General features: G+C 39.1%; 1 protein-coding gene across 10 annotated transcripts in view; it reads left to right on the forward strand.

The window, feature by feature from the left end:
* Positions 1–21370, forward strand: part of PPP4R1 (protein phosphatase 4 regulatory subunit 1) — a 64686-nt gene that overhangs the window by 33010 nt on the left and 10306 nt on the right. For 9 of the 10 annotated variants that reach the window (XM_085052541.1, XM_085052543.1, XM_085052548.1 and 6 more), the window contains 8 exons: positions 2079–2221; positions 3607–3753; positions 5333–5440; positions 6202–6267; positions 8403–8561; positions 9758–9888; positions 10894–11411; positions 18828–19003. In XM_085052541.1, coding sequence (XP_084908667.1) covers positions 2079–2221; positions 3607–3753; positions 5333–5440; positions 6202–6267; positions 8403–8561; positions 9758–9888; positions 10894–11411; positions 18828–19003 — 1448 coding nt within the window. The remainder of the gene's footprint in view (positions 1–2078; positions 2222–3606; positions 3754–5332; positions 5441–6201; positions 6268–8402; positions 8562–9757; positions 9889–10893; positions 11412–18827; positions 19004–21370) is intronic. The other variant, XM_085052545.1, reaches the window with a different exon arrangement.

Here is a 21370-nt window from a genome sequence, read left to right on the forward strand (position 1 = left end):
TTTTGTTGACACTCCCACCCCACCCTGAGAAAACCTCATCCTAACGAACAATTGCAGCTTATCTTCCTTGTGTTCTAAGGACTGCTCTGGCAAATTTTTATAAAGAAGCAAAGGATGAGTTACTATGATAGGAATATTTTCTTTCTTTGCATGAATATGATACGGAGACTTCAACTTCCAGAATTAATAATTTCAATGACAATTAGTTTGTCCTGGTTACAGATGCTTATTTTGGTCAGCTGTCATGTTTAGTGCTACACACATAGTGTTTGATCACTAGACTAGAGTTTAGCATTTTGTTAAGCTGTGAATTTTTGTTAGCACAGGTCTGCTAAAACTTGCCCATAGTTTGAATAGTGTTCGTTAGGATCTGACTTCTTCAGTCATCTTCAGGATGTCTGTATTGCTTATGGAGTTCAACCTGCGCTTGTGTTAGAACATCTGAAATTTAAATTAAAAGGCTTTTGTCCTGTGTGTTCCTGATAACATTTGGGAAGAGATACAGAGCAAGTTGGAAGTTTTTTTTACTTTACTGAACAGCAAACCTATACAGTGTTGATTTATCTGGGACTTCATTTTGTATTTTGCAACTTGGTCAGCAATTTATAAACTTCATAGAGGGTCTCTGGAAGTGTTCAAGTCCAGGTTGGATGGGACTTTGAGCAACCTGGTCTAGTGGAACCCTTACCCCAAGGGGCTGGAATCTGATGATCTATAAAGTCCCCTCCAACTCTGACTTTGGTATGTTTTTCTATAGGAAAAGTAATTTAAGTCTGTAATGAAAGAATTGGAGCCCATAGGCATTTGATTGCTTTCTGTGCAGTGATCTTTTCTGTGCTCATTGTCCTCAGTGAAGAAAAGACTGCACACAGCAGGGGACTTGCTTTGTCTTTGTTACGTTTTATTCAGACTTGAGTTTACACTTGTAGCCAGTGTTCAAGAAAGCCAAGTGCTGCACACATCGACCATATTAAATACAAATGCATATTGCATGCTTCTGTTTAATAAAAGGTTGCATTCCTAGGAAGATGGTTCAGGTTGTACAATTTAAGTTTTACCTGAACAACTAACAGGTAAAAATTCAGTAAGGTGTATGTATCTATCCTGTGACATATACATCTTATTATTTAAAATATTGTAAATCAAATTAGTATAATTTGAGAGTAATTGATGGGGTTTGTTATGTCTTTTTATAGGTAATCAGTTGACCAGTGGTAGCTGCATATGTCAGCCAGTCCTGAAAGGGCAGAAGTACTTAGTTCTGATTTTTTTTTTTTTTTTTTTTTATCCCCATGGAGTAATTAGGCATGTAATAATGTCCTACTTCTTAAATCGAATCTGTTTTTCTAATAGCTGGAATTTAATCCATGCCTGTGTTGTTTCTCTTGCTGCTTCTCTCATCCCCCCGATAAATGTGCATGTTCTGTGGGAATTGGGATTTATCTAGGCAGTGCACCATTTCTTGAATTTAAAAATTGAATTAAGTATTTTTTAAATAATCACCAACTTTGATGAGGAACACAGCTCAAAGCTTTAACAGAAGCAGCTGGAAAGATGCAGGACCTTTTCCATCTGACAATGACATCAGTAGCCTTAAAAAGCAAAGAATGAGAAACGGCATCTGTGGTTATGGCTGGTTGTCCTGCTCAGTGGGATCTTTCCTGACTGAAAGGCTGTGGCCCAGACTCCCCCTCAGTTCCTTTCTTCTCATAGTGCTACCAGTTCTGGGTTGACTTTCTGCATAGCAGCTTTCTGTGAAGTAGGTGATGCTCATAGGGAGTTTAGACAGTTCTGATACTCATAATGTTTAGTGATACTCATAATGCACTCTTACACCTCTTTGTTTTATTACTAAGAATGAGGGATGTGACTTTTTAGTAGTTTGGCAGCACAGGGTGTAGTTTTACCTGGTTTCATAACAAGTTGGTCAAAATCAAGCTTGCCATAAACACCAACATGAACACTTGAGAACATACTTTGTATGTACAGAACTGTAAAAAGCTTACTCTGGCAGTATCTGGGAGCATGCTGGTAAACATATATTGTGCCTTTTTTTGGTTTTGTTTTGCCCCTTGCAGAGCCAACAGTGCGAGCAGAGCTGATGGAACAGGTGCCTCATATTGCTATGTTCTGTCAAGAAAACAGACCTTCAATCCCTTATGCTTTTTCCAAGTACTTACTACCTATTGTGGTGCGATACCTGGCAGACCAGAATAACCAGGTAAGTGTCTTCTAGGAGTAGTTCACTAGTGGTGAAATAGCTGTTGTGATGCCAAATCATTTAAATTTAGCATCGTACAAGTGCATAATATTTTAGGATATAAGGATTTTGAGTGGACATGAAATACATGGTACTATGAATTTATTTAAAGAAAATATTGAAGAAAAATTTTTAAAGAAAATGTAATGACAATTTTTTACATCTGACACGATCTGTCGTGATCTGAGGCCTTTCATTTGGTATTGTATTCATATGGACAAAATCAAGCAGTCATTTAGACAAGTTTACGTAAGTTAAATTCTGGCAAAAAGGCACAGTAGTAATGAAAAATTGAGTCCTAGATATAATTCAGTTTTTTAAAACCATTATGTACCTTCATGACCAGTTATTTGTGTATCAGTCCAATAAAGGTTTTGGGTTGAACTCATGTGGTTTGTTTCTCTGCAGGTGTAAGATAGCCTGTCCAAAGCTTTCTTGAGGCTTCTCCAATCAATTCAGACTAGATTAATGCTTGTTGATAGATGATTTTCAGTATTTTAGGCCTCTGAGTTTGTCACTTTTTTCCTTGCCCTTTTCAGAATTTGTGTAGCTAAAAATAGCTACCCTAAGCTATCTTTCTTAGTAGTTGTTTTGCTAATTCATAGTATAATACAACAACCCTACTTCTGTTTGATGTTCTCTTGCTAGAAGATTCAGTGATTCTTTTCATTGTTTTAACCTCTGTTGATACTCCATAGTTCATTGGGCTGCAAAGCTCTGAAACAAAGAGCTCAAAGGTGTTTTCAAAATTGCTGCATTGCAGCATATGTGCTCTCTTGCTGTATGTAATGTTTTCTCTTCTGATGAAAATACTCCTTTGAGAGGCAGGGGTTAGCCAGCTATGATATAAGGGTATCTTATTTTTGTACATTTTTTTTTTTAAATGGGGCTAAGCAAAATTGTGTATCAGAATTTAAAAGCATTGGAAATAAACACAATTATTCCTTGCCAGCCTATTTCTTGTTAATCTCAGAAAAAGTATTTGTTTAGTAAAATTGATGTTCCTTAGAACTTCATTACCCTCCATTAATTGTGCTGTGTTTTCTTCATGCAATGCATGAGCTTTGCCGCGACAGCTCTTTCTTTTTGACATTAAAACAAACTGTGTTTGAACCCAAGTAACACCTTCATATTGTCATGCTAAGGCAACATAAGTGTCCACCTCCACACATCCCAAAACACAGGACAGCAGAAAGCACTGGTGGAGCACTTGACCTTTCACTGTGTGCAGTTAGTACTGCTGTGTGTTAGTGTACAGGTACAGCTTCCAAAAAACAGGACACATGTATTTCAACAAAAAAACTCTCTTTGAATTCCTTGGTTCGATTTTTGTCTTTTCATGACAGGTAAGAAAAACAAGCCAGGCAGCGTTGTTAGTGTTGTTGGAGCAAGAACTCATCGAGAGATATGATGTGGAGACCAAAGTGTGTCCTGTGCTGATAGATCTGACAGCTCCAGACAGCAACGACGATGTGAAGACAGAAGCTGTGGCTGTAAGTGTCAGCAGTACCAAATCAAACAGCCTAAAGTTTGCCTGGATGCTTGATAGTGCAATGGTGGTGGCTGTGTTTCCAAGTTGCACATCTGTTACCAAAGAGAAAAAAATATATTCTATCTCTGTGACAAATCTGTAACTTTTTCTATGCTGTGTCAGTGCTGTACACTCTGAGATTTAAATTCAGTAGCTTATATGTGCTGGAAAAAAACACCCCAGCTGGACAAGACAGTGGAGGAGATTCATTTTATTGACTCGTAAAGCATCTGCTATGTTGGCTTTTTAGTTTTTTGGAGGTTTGTCTCTTTGTTTTATGAGAGTTTAAATTGCCTGTGTGGAAAATTTCCATCAGTGCAAAAGCTTTAATGCCTCAGTTCTGTTGGTCTTTGCTGTCTGTTCTCTTTATTGATTTTGTTTTGTTTTATTGGACAAAGTAATAAGCATCTGAGTGTATTAACTCATGGTTGGTTGGTTGGTGGTTTTCTTTTTTGCATTAGACACAGCCATTATAATTAAAATTTATGTGTTGAATTAAAATAGTAAGCAGATTAGTTAATTTATAAAGGAGAAATGGCAGAAGATGTATGCCCTTTTGTTTCTTTTGATTTTTTGCAATTTATTTTGATGCTTTTTGCTGGTTGTTTTTTTTTTTTTTTCTTTTTTTTTTTTTTTTTTTGCTTGAGAGAGACCTCATTTAACATTTTACTTTCCTACTGTGGCTGGACTGATAAATAATAGCCAGGCCCCAGCAGTGCTGCATTTGGCACCAAATTTCTAGTGCTTCTTGATGAAGCTTACAGCTACATAAGGGAATACAGTATAAGCAGATTAGCTTTATCTGTCTTCATGGTTTTGAAGGTATTGAAACTTGACAAAAATTTTGCAGCTCATCAACCCCCTAGAGGTTAGAAAAGCCATCATTTATTATTATAGGAGAATGAATTCAAGTAGTTCTACTGACATGGTTGGGAAAGGTAAACATAAAATTCTTTTAGATTTTTCTTTTAAGTTTGAGTACAAATCAGAATGAAAGAGCAGTTAGAGGGAAGAGTTCTTTCTTTGGCATGATACGTTTCTTCCGGAATTTTATGTTGGGGAGTTGCATGTATGCAATGTAGAGTGTTGTAATTAATTTTTAACCATATAGAACTCAGAACTCTTTTATGCATATTAATTGTCATTAATTTTCTGTTAATTGTACATATATACATTTCGTATTTCAGTAATGAAAGAATCTTGTACTTTTTTTTTTTTTTTTAGACGTCTATTTGGTAACAGAGTAATTTCTGAGAGTCCAGTTATCTGTGTTATTTGGCAATTTGATTTAGTTTAGGGAAAGACCAATACTGTCTTCTACACCTGAGTTGTGTCATGACAAGGAAATATAGGGGGAAACAGTTTTTTACAGCAGTGGCCAAACCTTTTCAATTCAAATGGAGTTTTGTTTTCAATATTTTTCACAGTTTTCAATAAAATTATGTTCATCAGAATGAAGAGTACTTATAAAAAGCCTCTGCTTAACTGACACAATGGTGTGTTGTCCAAGCATCTCTGATAAGTGTCTCTCTTGCCATTAGATTATGTGCAAAATGGCCTCCATGGTTGGAAAGGACATCACAGAAAGACTTGTGCTTCCCAGGTTTTGTGAGATGTGCTGTGACTGCAGGATGTTTCATGTTCGTAAGGTATGAATTATGAGCATCTGGTCTAGATTATCTGTGAAAAGACTGTCATGGGCTTGGAACTTGTGTGTGACTGAGAAACCTTTCTGATAAATCTCATTTGTGGCATGTATAAGTGAAAGCTATGGGAGTTTCTTTACAGCTCTCATTCCCACAGATTTTAATAGTTGACACTGAGAATTTTTTTCCAGAATCACTACCCTTATTACTAGAAACAAAGAAAGAATCTGCTTGTCCTTAAACTATAGATAGCTGCAGTGTGATTGGGCATATGTCCTTATAATTGTGTTGGTACCTGTGGAACTATGAACCAACTGTGGCTGATTCAACATCAGCCAGCTGAACTCATATCTCTGTGCATAGATGGAATTAGAGATGCTCTATAAGATCAAGTAAACCAGTACTCCACCATTATGTTTAGGTGTGGAGGCTGCGCTTTAGTCTCATCCTGCCATTGAATAGCTTATTTCCCTTGATAACTACATGTGTACTTCAATTTGACAGCACTTTAAATGCATTTTATCCTCCTTTCCTTTCATTTAAATTCTGGGGTTCTTCTGTGATTAAAAAAGACTGACTAATTTTGAAGAAAAATAAAATAATATTTTAAAAACCATGGGAAGTGATGGAATGGGAAAATAGCTTATAATGACTTTACAACAAAACATGTTTTTATGGTTTTAAAAGTTGTTTATTTTTTCCCTTTGATTGTGCTGTATTAACACTGTGGTCTTAGTTGTTATTTCTTGCATTCTGTCTGCAAGGTATGTGCAGCGAATTTTGGAGATATCTGCAGTGTGGTTGGACAGCAAGCCACTGAAGAAATGCTGGTAAGCCATTTTTTAAAGTGTTTTTCTCTTTGATACAACTCAGGAGTGGAGCCAGACAAGGTATAGAGGAAGGGCAGCTCGTGGGAGATTGCAGATACAGGGATAGCATGGCGGGGGGGAAAAAGTGCTGGGAGTGGTGAAGCTTTATGTGGTCTAATGCTGCTGTTCCTTGATTTAATCTTTTTGAGTCAGTTTTCCTTCCTGCCTCAAACAAAGCCTCACTGCCTTCCTGGAAAGGAGGGAAAGAGGAGAAAGAAGGGCAAAGGAAATAAATGAATCTTGACAAAAATAAATTAAATAAAGGGAAAAGAGACAAATTCAAAATGGAAAAGCAGGGAACTGGATGAAATGGTGAGAAGAGGATTCTTAACAGTGCCCACATTTCCATGGTGGATCCAAGAAGCTAGTGGATGTTGCTAGATTTGGAGACATGACAGGGCTAGGGGGCAGAAATGAGCTTGGCAGTCTCTGGGATCCCTCTTCAAGCTTTCTCCTCTTGGGAATGTGGACAGTGAGCTTGCTGAGGGCCAGCAAGAGTTGATGAATCAGGGCCCTGAATTAGCAAGGGACTTATATGGGGAGAGTGTAAATGCAGGCTTGACTTCAACCAGAGGCTTTTTTGCAGTTGTGAAGTTGGGGCAGGTAGGCCTATTGTGGCTCTCAGGGCATTTCTTATGCTCTTAAAGCGTTTGCTGCATTTTTCCCTAGCTATTGCATGATCCAAGTAGTTTGGTATTGAAGTTGTGTGGATTTGCATCCCATATGCTTCCTGATTTGGGATGTAAATTGATTTCTCTCACACAACTGCCCTTTTAGTGATTAGCGTAATGAATTTGGATTAAAACTTTGTAGAGGGTGCAATTAGACTACTATGAAATAAAAAAGTGATGATTATTTCATTTGAAAGCAGTAATGTGTGGCTGGACAGCTGGGGTTTTCTATAACAGAAAATACCATTTTCTGCTCTTTTTGAATTATTGTTAGGAAAAAAGGAGGGGTGTAAAAAGCTGAATGATAAAGCTTCATTTTCTAACCTAAAAGCTTTTGTTAATTAGAGGCAAAGTCCAGAAGACTTGGCTGCAGAGAGTAGGAACAGCTGAACACCAATAATGGTGAACAGGGCTGTAGCAACAGCCATTGGATTACTTGTATTTTGTCCCTGTGCCTGGTGCAAGCCAAGGCAGCCATGCATGTCTGTGCCTCACCTGCACTCTGTCCACCCTTACCATCACTGTTTCCAAAAAACCCAAGCACCTGAGCACCTTCGAAATGCTTTGGTTTTATTAGTAAAACCACTGCTCTGTTCAAACATGTCTTCTCTTGAGCAAATGCAGTCTCTCTCATTCCCCCTGTTCCTCTTTGCAGTTCATGTCCTGCATTGTAGGATAGATGGTGGCAGAGGCTGATAAATCTAACAGTGAGAAGTGTAGGTGAAAAAAAAAAGCTTTTTCTTTCAGACGCAGGTGTTCCTTTGCATTTCAATTAAAAAGTTAGAAAAATTCTGAAGTGGTCTCTGATAGGTAAAATGTTAATCATAGAATCAAAAAATCTTAAGGTTTGTAAGGGAACTTAAAAATCATCTAGATCCAACCTCCCCTGCCGTAGGCAGGAGTGCCTTTCACTAGATGAGGTTACTTAAGGCCTTATTCAACCTGGCCTTGAACAATTCCAGGGCTGGGGCATCCACCATCTCTGTGGGCAATGTGTTCCAGTGCCTCACCACCTTCAAAGTAAAGAATTTCTTCCTAATAATAGACCCAGTATTATTTTTCTTGTTCCTGCTTTAAAAGAACAGTGTAGACATGAGGTCATGTCTTACGATAGATTTGTTGGTCTCAGGGATATTTTTGAAGTTGACTTTGATGGGGTTTTTTGGGGTATAAATCAGGTTAGAGTTAGTGGTTTTTTGCTGTTCTTTGACAGGTGAATTTTCCTTATCTGTATCCATACCTAACATATAAGCAGTGGATTGGAAGGGTGGTGCTACTGAATGTGTGTTCTTTGTCTTGCAAATGTTAAACTGTGCATCTGAAGGTGGAGAACCAGGTGAAGAAAGTGAATGTGAGAAGAGAACTTGTTTTGAAACAAGTGCTGCCTATTAAGACATGCAAACTCACTCACTATGTTCCTAACAGCTGCCGAGGTTTTTCCAGCTCTGCTCTGATAATGTGTGGGGAGTTAGGAAAGCCTGTGCTGAGTGCTTCATGGCAGTTTCTTGTGCAACATCACAGGAGGTCCGGAGGACAAAATTGTCAACCCTTTTTATTAATTTGATTAGTGATCCTTCACGATGGGTAAGAATTGCTTTTTATTTCTTGAATAGCTGTCATATTTGAAGATTTTTACTGCAATACTCCATGTAGAACTTCTCATGGATGTGGATAATCTAACCAGTTACATGCACTTCAAGCAAAATTTTTCTTAGACTGGTTAGTTTGCCAATGGGTGGAGTGAGTCCCTCACATTTTCACTGCAGCATGTAAGAAAAACTGTGTCAGTGGAGTAGCTTTATGTAGCTACAGAACTGCCTGTGACTTAACGTTGCTGAGAGTCATTAACAAAACTGGAAAATTAATTATGAGGTATTTGTACTTCAGGTTCCCTACCACCATGTCCTTTTTGGGGGGGGGTAGGGGACGGTGGAGTTTGTCATTGGCTTGGGTGTTGATTGGTTTTGGGTTTTGTGGGTGTTTTGAGTGTTGGTGGTGGGGAATTTTTTATTATTCAAATTTCTGTTGGTTTTTGGGTGGTGGGTTTTTTTGTTCTTTCTGGGGGGGGGGATTTTTTTGTTGTTGGTTTTGAGGGGGTTTTTTGGGTTGTATTTTTTGTTTATTGGGAGGGTTTTATTATTTGTTGTCTTGAAGATCTACTCTTAAACTTTAAGTTTGTTATTGAGCAGACTGCTTCCAAGAGCCAAGGATCATCTGCAAAGAAGCATGAGCTTTGTGGATCTTGGAAAGTCTTGCAAGTTGTAGCCCAGCAGAATTAATCAAATAACAAAAATTGAGATAGAGAATTGTTGAGAGGAGAATAGTAGGAAAGAGGAGGAGCAAATGCACAGCATAGCCAGATAGGACAGGGAAAGAAATATAGTGCTTATCAGTCACATTTCTGGAAGTGAAATGTCTGTTCACTGTACATGATTTTTTCTTTCAAGTCGTTAAAATTCTCAGCTGTGCCTTCAAATTTACCTGCTCCTGTTATGTAAAAAGGTTCTGATTCCTTTGGTTGTGAGGAATAGGCCTGTCAGTTTGGCTACCTGTGATTTAACTGGTTTCACCCTGCTTTTTCATTTTTCTTAACACTTCTTTTAAACTTGGCACTCTATATATACAGCTGGCTGATTCTTTCCAGACAAGAGCCTCTGCTCTTGATTTCCTTAGTAGGCTTATGACCTTTTCAAGTCCTAGTAGCAGGCATTTTATGTTTTATAGGACAGCAAGATTTATATATATAATTTCATTTTTTCACCTTGGACCATTTCCACTAGGTTCGCCAAGCAGCTTTTCAGTCCCTGGGGCCTTTCATATCAACTTTTGCTAACCCATCCAGCAGTGGCCAGTACTTTAAAGAAGAAGATGGTAAAAACCCAGAAGACTGTGGTTCTGCACAGGAAAACAGGTAAATATGCTAAATCTACAAGTTATTTTTGCCTCCTTGTTTTTCTTCTGCATAACCTGCAAGTTAGGAAAACTAACTTTCTTGGATAAAATGAATATTTGGTAAATGGGAATGGTAAATGGGAAGATGAGAAGATCTGGATCTTCTCATCTTGATAGACCAGAATTAGGGTATATGTTCTGTGGTGAGCTGACTGACTCGATAGACAAGGGAGAGCAATGTATACCGTGTATCTGGATTTCAGGGAGGCTTTTGACATGGTCTGCTGTAAGATCCTTGTGGAGAAGCTGCTGAGGTTTGGGCTGGATGAGGAGATGGTTAGGTGGACTGAGGGCTGCCTGCTTGGCTGGGCCCACGGTCACTGGTGTGTAGCTTAAGGTCAACAATTGGTTGTGTACATGAGGGGTCAATGTTGGATCCAGTGCTGTTTAACATCCTCATTAATGATCTGGATGGTGGAGCAGGGTGTACCCTCAGCATGGCTGCTGATGACACAAAACTGGGAGGAGTGGCTGATTCACCCACAGAGTCATGCTGCCATCCAGAGGGAGACCTGGACACACTGGAGAGAGTCCAGTGAAGGGCCACAGAATGACAGACTGGAGCATCTCTCCTGTGAGGAGAGTCTGAGGGAGCTGCAACTTCAGCCTGGAGAAGAGAGGGTTCAGGGGAGCTCTTACCAATGGTTGTAAATACCTGAGAGGGGATGGAGCTGGTTTATTTCAGTGATGCCCAGTGACAGGACCAGAGTCAATGGCCTCAACCCAAAACATAGCAGGTTCCCTCTGAACCTCTGAAATACTCAAAACGTGTTCCAGGTGGCTTCTGGAGGTTGCTTCCAACCTTTACCCTTCTCTGTGATTCTATGATCTCTTCTTCTGTTTTGTTATGGTGCAAATAAATTTACTTTGATAAATAACAAACTGATAGCATGTGTGTGAATTTTCAAGAGCATAAGAGGCTTCTTTTGATTTTTAAATGTCCATTTGCTTTGGCACTCAACAGTGAACAAGTCAGGACCACAGAAGATGTCACAACAGATGAAGAGCACCACAGGACAGAGGATCTGTCTTCACATGTTGATAGTGATGATCTTGCAACAAAACTTGAAAATGTCATGGAAGATCAAAATACAGTGTCAAGTAACTCCAAGAGGGAAAGTGATTTCCAGACTGAATCATCCTTCCATTGCACTTTGCCTTCAGAATCTTGTGGGGATATGGCAGATGAGAATGAGCAAAGTTCTCATTGCTGTACAACAGGTCTGCAGGAGGCTGGGCTGAATTCACAGGAAACTTCTCTTTCAGAGCAGGAATTATACAACTCTTTCCATTTCTGGAGGACTCCACTTCCTGAAATAGATATTGACTTTGAGCTTCAGCAGACTTCTGATATAAAACTCGATACAGAAATTCAGGAACTCACTATGCCGGTGTCTCCAAGCATTCCTATGGCAACAAGGAAAGAATTAGAAGAAATGATAGAAAATTTGGAACCCCATATAGATGATCCAGATGTTAAAGGTATGGTAAAGATACTGAAGCATCTTTAATGTTTGGAAATATGCATATGTTGCTTCAGTGATTTGGGCTTTAACCTCTCAGTTGTTTTAAACGTCAGAAGTACTGTTTTCTCCTGGTCCTCAAAGACATTGAGGAAAATTGATGGTGAACTAAAAGGGAATTTGCATTTGTGTAAAGATGTTTAAAAGGAGTATGATTCCTTTCGTAAATTGAATGCACATGCAGTCAGCAATATAAAGTTCTGACTGCCTGTTTTGACATTATATTCAAATAGATGCTTCAAAGGCATAAGCTGTTGATAAGCAACTTTATTTCTAATTAGCACACATGCAAAATAAGGCAGATTAAGAGGGTTTTTTAAATTATCAGCTTGAATAATGGTTTTCTTTTTATGCATTTTCCATTTGATTTTGGATTAAATAGTCTCCATTTTTTTCTGCAAGGGCTTTGTTATTGCAGTCACATGTTGACAGCTTTAATGTGACAAGTTTGCTGGATCAGGCTGATAATTGATCCAAGCTGAGTTCTTGAAGTGAGCACACATTCTCCATTTTAAAAGCTCTTGAAGAATTGAGAAGGGTTTCATAAGTGTGACAGGATGGTGGAGCAGCACTCCAGAGACACCTCCTGAGCTAAAAGGACTTGGCTCTTCTACACATACTTACTGGAAATAGGTTTTCCTTGGTTTTCATATGCTGAAAAAATTCTAAGGCACATCAGGCTTGAGTGCCACAGTCTCAAAAAGTCTGGAGGTACCACTAAGGAAGAAGCCATGTTATTTTGGAGCTGAAGAATTTCTAGGGGGAAATCATGCCTCCATACCAGAAAAAAGGAGGAAAAGAACGGGCAAGTTGGGGAAGAACATTTATTAATAAATTGATATGCTTTCAGCTTCTTTTTATTGTTGGTAGGTTGATATGCTAATAACTTTCCTTAAATCCATTTTGTATTTTTATTTAATCAATTGTGAAGTCAGCAGATAAAACTTTGTTGCTTTAGGAGTTCTTTGGGCACTAAGGAAAGAAGTAAGAAAAAATTTCACCCTTGCTAATGACTTCAGTCTTCACATAAGCCATCTCTGAAGCCAACTGCAAAAGCTTGCACTGCTGTTTAGGTTTGCTTGGTAAAACTGTTCTGTCTGTAGGTACAGAACATACCTTAACACATAAATTACAGTGGTTTATGTAAGAAGATTTATGTAAGCATGCATTTGTACATCCAGAATTGTCCTGTGTTATGAGGTTGTTTATCATGTGTGTTCATGTCTTGTTTCAGGGCAGGTTTTTGGAATTTTTTGTTTGTTTGTTTTTGGCTCTCATGACGGGATGTCAGGAGGTTTTCTGTGCAGTTGTTGATCAACATTTGCGCATTTCAGTAGAAGAAAACTGTTTCTAGGTTTTCAACACTGTGGGATTTGAATTATGGCTAGCAATGCCATTTATTCTAATTAAAGGTGGCAGTAGGTGGTCTTGATTACTCAGTCACCCTTGTGTTCTCTTCAGTACCTCTGACTTGGTTGAGGCTGTGTAGTGAAGCCCCATAAAACGCTTCTAAATCTACTCTTTGCCCTCTTGCCTGTGCTCTCATTATTTGGTCTGAATACTTGAGAAACTGGAATTTAACAATGTGCCTGTTTTGATTTAGTAGCATTGTAATTTTAATTTTGCACAAAGTGCAAACAATATTAATTTTGCAAGCTTGTCTCAAATGCTGTGGCATACACAGATGTGGTAGGTATCCAGACTTTAGTCTCTGAGTAGCTGACTTAATAGCTATGTATTGAACCTTAGACTTCCTAAATTGTGACAAAAGGTAGACTTACTCTGGGGGTGATCCAGAAGATGAGAGCACTGACTGCCTCTTTGCTCATGGCAATACCACTGAAAACTGTTGTTGCAAATTGATGATATAAATACTCAGTCAAAAGCTTATCTTAATTTGTTTTCGTAGAAATTTTATGAAACTACTTAATTTCACAGACAATTTTGTCTCCAGTATACAGGGCTTACAAATGTATGCCAAACAGCTGAGGTCCCAAATGGTTCATAGGCTCCTTCCCTTGCCTGCACATCCCTCTCTCTGCAAAGCTAGCCATTATGTTTTTGAGTCTTGTACCGTGAGTAGGCTTTGCTTTGACAGCAATGACTGAGCAAGCTAGGAATTTTCCTCTCTTTATTTCTTTTTAAATCCCTGTGATCTTTTTCTTGCACTTATTTTCTTCATTGGCTTGCTGTCACCTAAGTCCTGGACTCCTGCTTCCATGCTGTGCTCCTGTCTTTATTGCTGAATTCCCAGCCAAGGGATGGGAGTGGAAGATGCTGTGTTCTCTGTGGTGGGTAAGTGGAGGCCTGCCATACTGGAGAGCTTCCATAGGTACACATCTCCTGGCTTCTGTAGCAAATTGGCCAAGCATCCTGAAGACATCACAAGATGAAGTGATGAAGTGTGGTTTGGGAATGAGACTGCAGTGCATAATTTTTGCATGTGTCAGTAAGATTAAGTTGTTCAGATGACCTTGACTCTGGCTGTACCTTGCCTCTCCATACTTGACTGTGCAAATTCAGCAGTCTTTTTTTGACATGGGTTTTGGGTTGGTTTTTTTGTTTGTTTTTTTCGTTTTGGTTTGGGGTTTTTTTTAACATTTTGTAAACTTAAGAAAATTAATTCCTGTTGTGTAGAACCTTAATGGCCAGTATCATTGGCACAGGGTTTTTGAAGTTTCTTAAGATCACACTGAATTTTTATTATTTGACTCTGCAGAATATCTAGGTGATGGTAATAAGGTGCTGTTCTTCGCTGTTCAATCAGAGGAGGTTGATGATTTCCATTTTGCTAGTTGGTTTCTGAGCCAGTCCCTGACAGCTGAGACAGGTGTGGAGATTTGGTGCTGAAGTTCAGCCAGCAATGATTCTTTTTGATTCAGAAAAGTACAGTTTGTTAGACTTCGTTGGTTTTTTTTTGGTGTGGTGTTTGTTGTTGTTGTTCCTTCTTCCCACCCCACTCTGTGCTTTGCACTGTATGTTCATCCCTAGCAACCACTACGTCTTTGTACCCCTATCCCCTCCCTCCATATGTATTTCCCCTCCTATTTCCTTTTTTATTTTCACTTCTCTTTCTGGGTTTGACATTCCTCTACTTCACGTGTCTCACTTCACCCTTCTGTGTTATGTGAGTTGCTTCTCTCCTCACCTGCTTGCACCATTATAGCAGAAGTATTGAGAACAGAATAACTCAATTTTTATCTGAGGAGTACCTCAGTGTACCATGCCAAGGGGAACAGTCAAAGGAAAGGTATCACCAGGTCATGCAGCCCAGAGTACAGCATGTTCAGTGCATATCCCCATCTTCCAGATGTCTTGGATGCCAAGCACTAAGGGGTTACTGTTTACATACACACTAGTCATGGTTGTGTGGTTTTGGTTTGGTGTTTTGTGTTGGGGTTTTTTTTTTGGGGGGTGGTGTTTGTTGGTTTGGGGGTTTCTGTAGTGCACCTCATTAGGGCAGTTTCTGTTTCAAGCCTCAGATCCTTGCTTAAAGGCATGTACAATGATGACTGATGAGGTCTCCAGCAAATATAATTTTTTAATGGTAATCAGTAAACATCATAGAATATTTTTTTCCTAATCTCATTCTCAGAAAGGGGTGAACTGCTTTAACTGAATCTCACTCTTTACCTTGGGGCTTTCCTTCCAGAATTAGCTTATTGCCAAAGTGATAAATCTGCGTAATAGGTGGTTGAGCAGTCAGCAACCAAGATAAAGACAGCCTGTCTTCTCACAGCCAAACTACTGGCCTGCAGAGCTACATGGGCTGTGCAAAGTTAAGCACTGGTATACCCTGTTAAAAAGACCTTTCCAGTCCACTGGCTAGACATCTGGAAGGTCTCAGACTGGGAGATGGGAAACCTGCACATTCCTCTGAAGTATGCCAGCTTTTTATAAATTATCACAGGGTCTTTATTCAGGTCATGTTTTTCCAGTTCCCTGAGGCTGCTGCTGTCTTTACTTCCTTCAGGGATTGCTTTGCTTTTCTCAGATATTTTTATTTCTTTATTTTTCTTTCCAGGGACACATTCTTCAACTGGCTTTATTTCCTTACATTGTGCATAGAAGGGGCTAAATCATGTAGTGTCAGCTTTCCTTAATATTGTTTGGGGGAATAGAGGAAGCCTGACATGCAGGTCACTGAGGCTAACTGTGGCTTAAGCCAGTTACAAAGCTGCTTTGCCAAAAGGACACCTAATAGGGATAAACCAGCCCAAGTGTGGGGTCAGTTGATCCCATTCCCTTATAAATATTTATAAGTTAGGTTACTAGCACTGCCTGCAATAAAAGTCTAAAATATGTTAATGGAACAGTCGGTGAGGACTAAGTGGGGAAGAACCTCCTTGTTTTTGTGTTTCAGTTACTTCATCTCTGTACCCATAAATGCAGCCTATAGCTTTTGCCTCTGAGTAAAAAGCAAGGGTAAGGAAGGCAGATCCTTTAGAAAAATGAGAGAAAGGAAAAAGAGAGGGGGAAAAAATGGAGCATCAGTGTCTTCTAGTGAAATATCAGGAGAAACATAAAACAACAATAAGGTTTATTGAAAGGACAGAAATTCCTGAGAACCAGGAAATTCATTAAGACCAGATACAGATTGTGCCAGATGTTTCAGGATGCAGGTACAGTAGCCAAGAGTAAATTTTTTCTTGTTCAGAAATACATCTCACCTGAAGCAAAAGTTGAAGAAAGGGTTAATGAATGGTCTAAAACCCAGTGAACATTGATTTTTATCTGAGCAATGCAGTACTTGAGTTCTGTGCTATGTGCAAAACCAACCTATATGCTCCAGTTTGAACTGATGGTAGTTGTGAAAGCTGGTTAGCCAGCAGATTCCCTTCCAGTCTTCCTATTCAAACCTGGCTTCCTAAGAGCTCTGAGGCATTTCTCTGTCATTCATGGGAGGGGAGTCTTATCCTTTACTTGAATTTGAAATTATTTTCTGGAAACCATTGCCTGTCTCATGTTGGTAGGAAATATCTTCGTGATAGATGGGGAGCAGCAGCAATGCTTTGCTCTTCTTTTAGCTAGGACCTTAAGATATTTATGGACTTCAAGTCATTCACCTTTCAGTAAACGGCAGCACTGAAGTCACCCTTGGTGACAGGACCTACAAGTAAGTGTTGAAAGAACAAAGAAGACACTTGCCTATCAATGAAATCCTTGTGAATTTGTCTTCTCCTGTCCTTCATCCCCACATCTTGGGATTGTGGAATTGACAAGAAGCTGAGGAAATGCACATTTTTGTCATATTTCTTCAAGGGCAGGCAGAAGAAATGAGGATAGGTGTTGTCTCCATACTGTTAAGCCCCTAAGAAAGGGAGGTCTAGGTGTGCAAGCTGACAGTGGGGCATGGGTGGGGAATATGTCTCAGAAAATTCCCAATTGCTGCTGTTGATATGTCTGTTACTAGAAGTGAAGTTTGGAGCTCTGTGTGGATTTTTCAGTAAACACATACACTGTGTTGAAGCACTATGTGTTGACCTAGTCAGGGTAAGCTTTCTTGGCTTTGAAGTGAAGGTGAGAGGAGTGCACATTTTTCGTGAAGTTGTCCTTCATGAAAGAAGTCTTCAAGAAAAATGTCTCCTTAATGTGCAGCAGAATATAATTCTTTTTAATTTTGTTTGGTTTCTGTAAATGAGAAGAGTTTGGAAATAAGGCAGGTATTTCTTGCCCTAGCTTGACCATGTATTTTACATGATTTGGAGGGTGATGGTATTTAACTTTTTAAGTTTTTGAGAAATTTATTAACCTTAATCTTTTTTATTCTCATGGGTCCTAAGTATGTAAGTTTGTCAGTGAAGTAACACTTGAAGAGTGAGGTTGTAGCAAGCTCTTATTAATCTTAAAAATTGTAAAATTACTTATTTTTATATCTTTATATGTAAATTATATATAATATATATTTGTCCTATATTTTTCACATAATATGTTTTATGGTGGAAGTATTAGTATGATGTTGATTATGCTTTAAGTTTTTAACAGTTTGTTTTTCCTGTTTCCTGTTGAGGAATACAGTAATACAGCAAGAATATATTTGGTTTATTTTATCAGGAATTTGATACAGTTAGAGAGTTAGCATTGCGTATTGTAAAGAATTAACTTTATCCCTGCTCATCAGACTCAACCGACAAACCAGTGAACCCATAGTGTGTTTTCCAGATTTTGCTAAGGTTTTTGATCTAAGATTTTGCTGAGTTAACAATTTTTGTTTCTTGCAACAGTTGTATTTAATATCTGTTTCTTCTATCTACAAATGAGTCTAGCTTTCTTTGTTTAGTTCTCGTTAACAACCATACTTAAAAAGCTAGAGGGAGAAATTCAGAATTCTGTAGCTTAGTATGGCAATATGGGATTAAAAACAAGCATATGGTTTGTCGTGTAATTTCACAGTGAACATTTAAGAAACCTTGGAAAAGGCACAATCTGTGAGGAACAGATCTTCTGGATGGCTGGGTAAATTTAATGAGTGAAGAGATTATTCCTTCTTACCTTCTTGAAAAGAAGTGGAGGACGAGAGTGGCAGGGTAGATTAATCTGCACTGAATTCTGTCTCACTTGCAGCTGAGATTGCCTCTGATACCTGATCTCAGGTCAGGCTATATCCAAGGAACATTGCTCAACAAAGCTTTTTCTAATTGGCAGTAAAAAGAGGGATGGAAAGCAGAGCAGCCTCAGAACTGCTGGATCTTTTCCAAGAGTGGATAGCAGAGTATGAAGTGCTAATGCTTTCTTTAGATGAATAAGAGAATGAACTGTACAACCTTCTTATTTGTTTGGAGGGTGCAGGAAGGCTGAAGTATTGAGTCTGACATCCTTCTATATAGATCTTGCTTTACAGTTGCTATAAAAATGCAAGAATTGAACAAACGTATGTAGAGGGAGAAACAACCTCTCAGAATGGAAGTCCTTTGTGTATTACTAAACCTGTTCTCAGTCTTTATTTGAATGACTTTGCCCTTCTTTCTCTTAGTCCCAACTCCTACAAATGGCCCAGTCTGTAAGTTAATATTCATGGGCTGTTCTGCCCAAAAAACCTATTTGCACCATTAATATTTACTAAAATTCTTAAAGAATCGATCCTGCCGTAACAGCAGTCTCCCTATATCCTGTTGGGTTTTGTTTGTTTATTTTAGGACAGATTTCACTGGACTGTGGTTTGGTTGAGCACCCTGGAAAGAGTGGGGTGTTAATCTAGCGCTTTAATTGTCGCTGGTTTGGGATTTACCAACAGCTAATGATCTAAAGTTTGTAACTCTCCTGTAGTTCCTCCATCTTTCAGTTAATTAGTCACTGTCTAAAGGTTGATTTGTGGACTTGCCTAAAGTTTTATTGCAGTTTAGTCTCTCATGTGTTTCTCTTTCATGTACTGCAGCACAAGTGGAGGTGTTGTCTGCTGCACTCAGAGCATCCAGTTTGGATCCTCAAGAAGAGACAATGGCCAGTGTTGGCAAGGGAACAGATTCACAGACTGAACTAACCATCAATGACCAACAAAGTTTTAAACCTATACTGGGTGATATTGTGCCTTTAATTGGTGACACTGTTGAGGTAAGAAGCGAGTTTTGTACTTTATTTTTTTCTCATTAGAATTTCCAGGGCTCCAGTAATAGAGCTGTAATTTGCATTCATGTGAGGATTGCAGCCAAATGCTTTCTACTTTTGGCTAGTGCAGCATTCGATTTTGTGGGATGGTATTGAAATGCTAGCTACTAAAATAAAATGAGTTGAATTGGGTGCCTTTGTTCTTGCCTGTTCTGTGCTTGTCCATGTAAATTCTTGAAACTGTTTCTGTTAAAATCTCCATTGTGACTGTTGTATTTGAAGATGTTTTAGTGCTACCACAGTTTATTACTGTGAAATTGCCTTGCTTAAAACAGAGCCCTGCTGATAATAAGTGAATCTTCTTCTCCAGTGCCCCCCACCACCCTGGAGAATGAGGTACTTGTTCCCTTTGCTCCTTGTTGAATTGATTTATAGTAGTTTGCTGGTCTGAATAAGAGAAGTTCAACACCTGCAATCGAGATGTTGTGTGGACTGCTGAAAGAGAAGGTTATTCTAGCAGTCAGTGACATCTTGAAGTTTTTTGCATTTACTTCTTCAGCCCCACTTTCTGCCTCACTAGTTGTGGCATTTGATACTCTTTTCTGTTCTTTGCTGTGTGTCAGGCCAAACCCACTCCATTCACTGCATGTAATGCCACAAGCTCTGGTGGTATTTAATGCTGTTGCTGTTGCAGAAAGCAATAGTTCCAAAATAGGCTCCATAAAACCAGAGCAAGTGATTTGTTGAATCGTATTGCTGAAGTGGTGTTTCCAGATGAAATTTTGACAAATGTCTTTGAAATGTCTAGGAGTTAATATCAGTTCAGTGCAAACAATTTCATCCTTCTTCAATTAGAGCAGTGTTTCTTGATGGCATTTAATTAACTTTTTCTCTAAGCAGTTGGACTACCATCTAAACCAAAAACATACGAGGAGTCAGGAATGTGACATTTACTTGGATGCTGCTGATTATACACAATCATAATTTAACTCTACAAATATGGTTTGTTTCAAAAACACCAGCCTGCCCCCGATTCCTTTCTGTCTGGCTCAATACGCTTTTTTTATCATAGGATCTGTTGTAGTCACTTCTTGCTAATGCTAACCTAAAATGACAGTGTAAATTTATCCTCTGTTCTTAAGAATTTTGGGGGGTCCTGAGGGTGGTGTTTGTTCCGAGGGGCCTGTCCTGCATTTTAGGTATTTGTATACAGAATATAGTGCTGACAGAAAGTTTAAGAATCTGTTACATTGCTGGTATATGTTGATTTGCATGTTGCAGTTTTATGCTTCAGAAGGATGCTCTTAATCTGTCAGTTCGTTGTTTGTTACTGGCACTGAATCAAGTCCTCATTTTACAAGTGAACGGATATTATAGAGGTGACCTAGAATTCTGGGAATCAAGCTGTGATCCTTGAGCAAGTAGACTGTTGCCCCTAGCAGTGAAGAAATTTTCACAGGTGGTTGTTCGGGTTTTTAGTTTAGTGGGGTTTTTGTTGCGATTTTTTTTTTTCTTTTTGTCTTTGCTTGGGTTTTTGAAGTCTCAGCATAGCAGTGTGTCAGTAGAGTACTGGACACTTGAAAGAAATCAAGCTCCAGCATTTTATATTTGAATGTAGCCTGCACAGTTCTGCAGACATACTACCAAGCAAAACCACAGTTTGCTTGTCGTTTGGCAGCTGTCTTGGCTCATGAAGGAGTTAATGCTGCATGCTAAGGAGAGATTCTCTATTCAAATGAAACTAAATGGTGTAATAGAGTGAACCAGTAAGATTTTGGGACATGTTGAAGCTTGTTTTTTGAGGGTAGCTGTTTTATTTTTGCTCAAGAGCCACTGTTTTTATTTTCTTTAGGTTGTATGTTCTCTGCAAGGTTTGACAAAGGGATGGGTGTGGGAGTCTATTTTTGTTAGGAGGTGGAGGGAGAAAGGAAACTGGGCTAAAACTTTCCTACTCCTTTCTGGCACAAGTACCTCTCTTGGAGAATAAGATGGATGCCAGGAGGAGATGGACCCCAACATTGGTCTCTTTGTTTGGGCGAACTGCCCTGTCAGGGAACACCAGCACCTCTTGTCCTGGTGTGCAGCCCTTGACACAGAGCAGAGATCTTTGGAGCACAACCCTGGAGCTATTGTTAAACAGCCAAGGGAAACTTCACCTTAGGGGTTTGTAAGGCCATGACAAAGACTGTGCATTTGGTACACAAGAAGCTTTCAGGCTAAACCCTGCTGCATTTTCATGTCCTGGCTCTCTGCAATGCTCAGTTTGGTGTGTGCATGGAAGAAGTACAGATGGAACTTCATTTCCAGGGATAGAGATACTGCATAACCTAAATACTGACTGATGGCTCTCGTTCTTCTGTGCCGAAGCTCTGC

Source organism: Lichenostomus cassidix, chromosome 2, assembly GCF_008360975.1.
Source record: "Lichenostomus cassidix isolate B80296 chromosome 2, HeHo_3.0, whole genome shotgun sequence".
Classification (NCBI taxonomy): Eukaryota; Metazoa; Chordata; class Aves; order Passeriformes; family Meliphagidae; genus Lichenostomus; species Lichenostomus cassidix.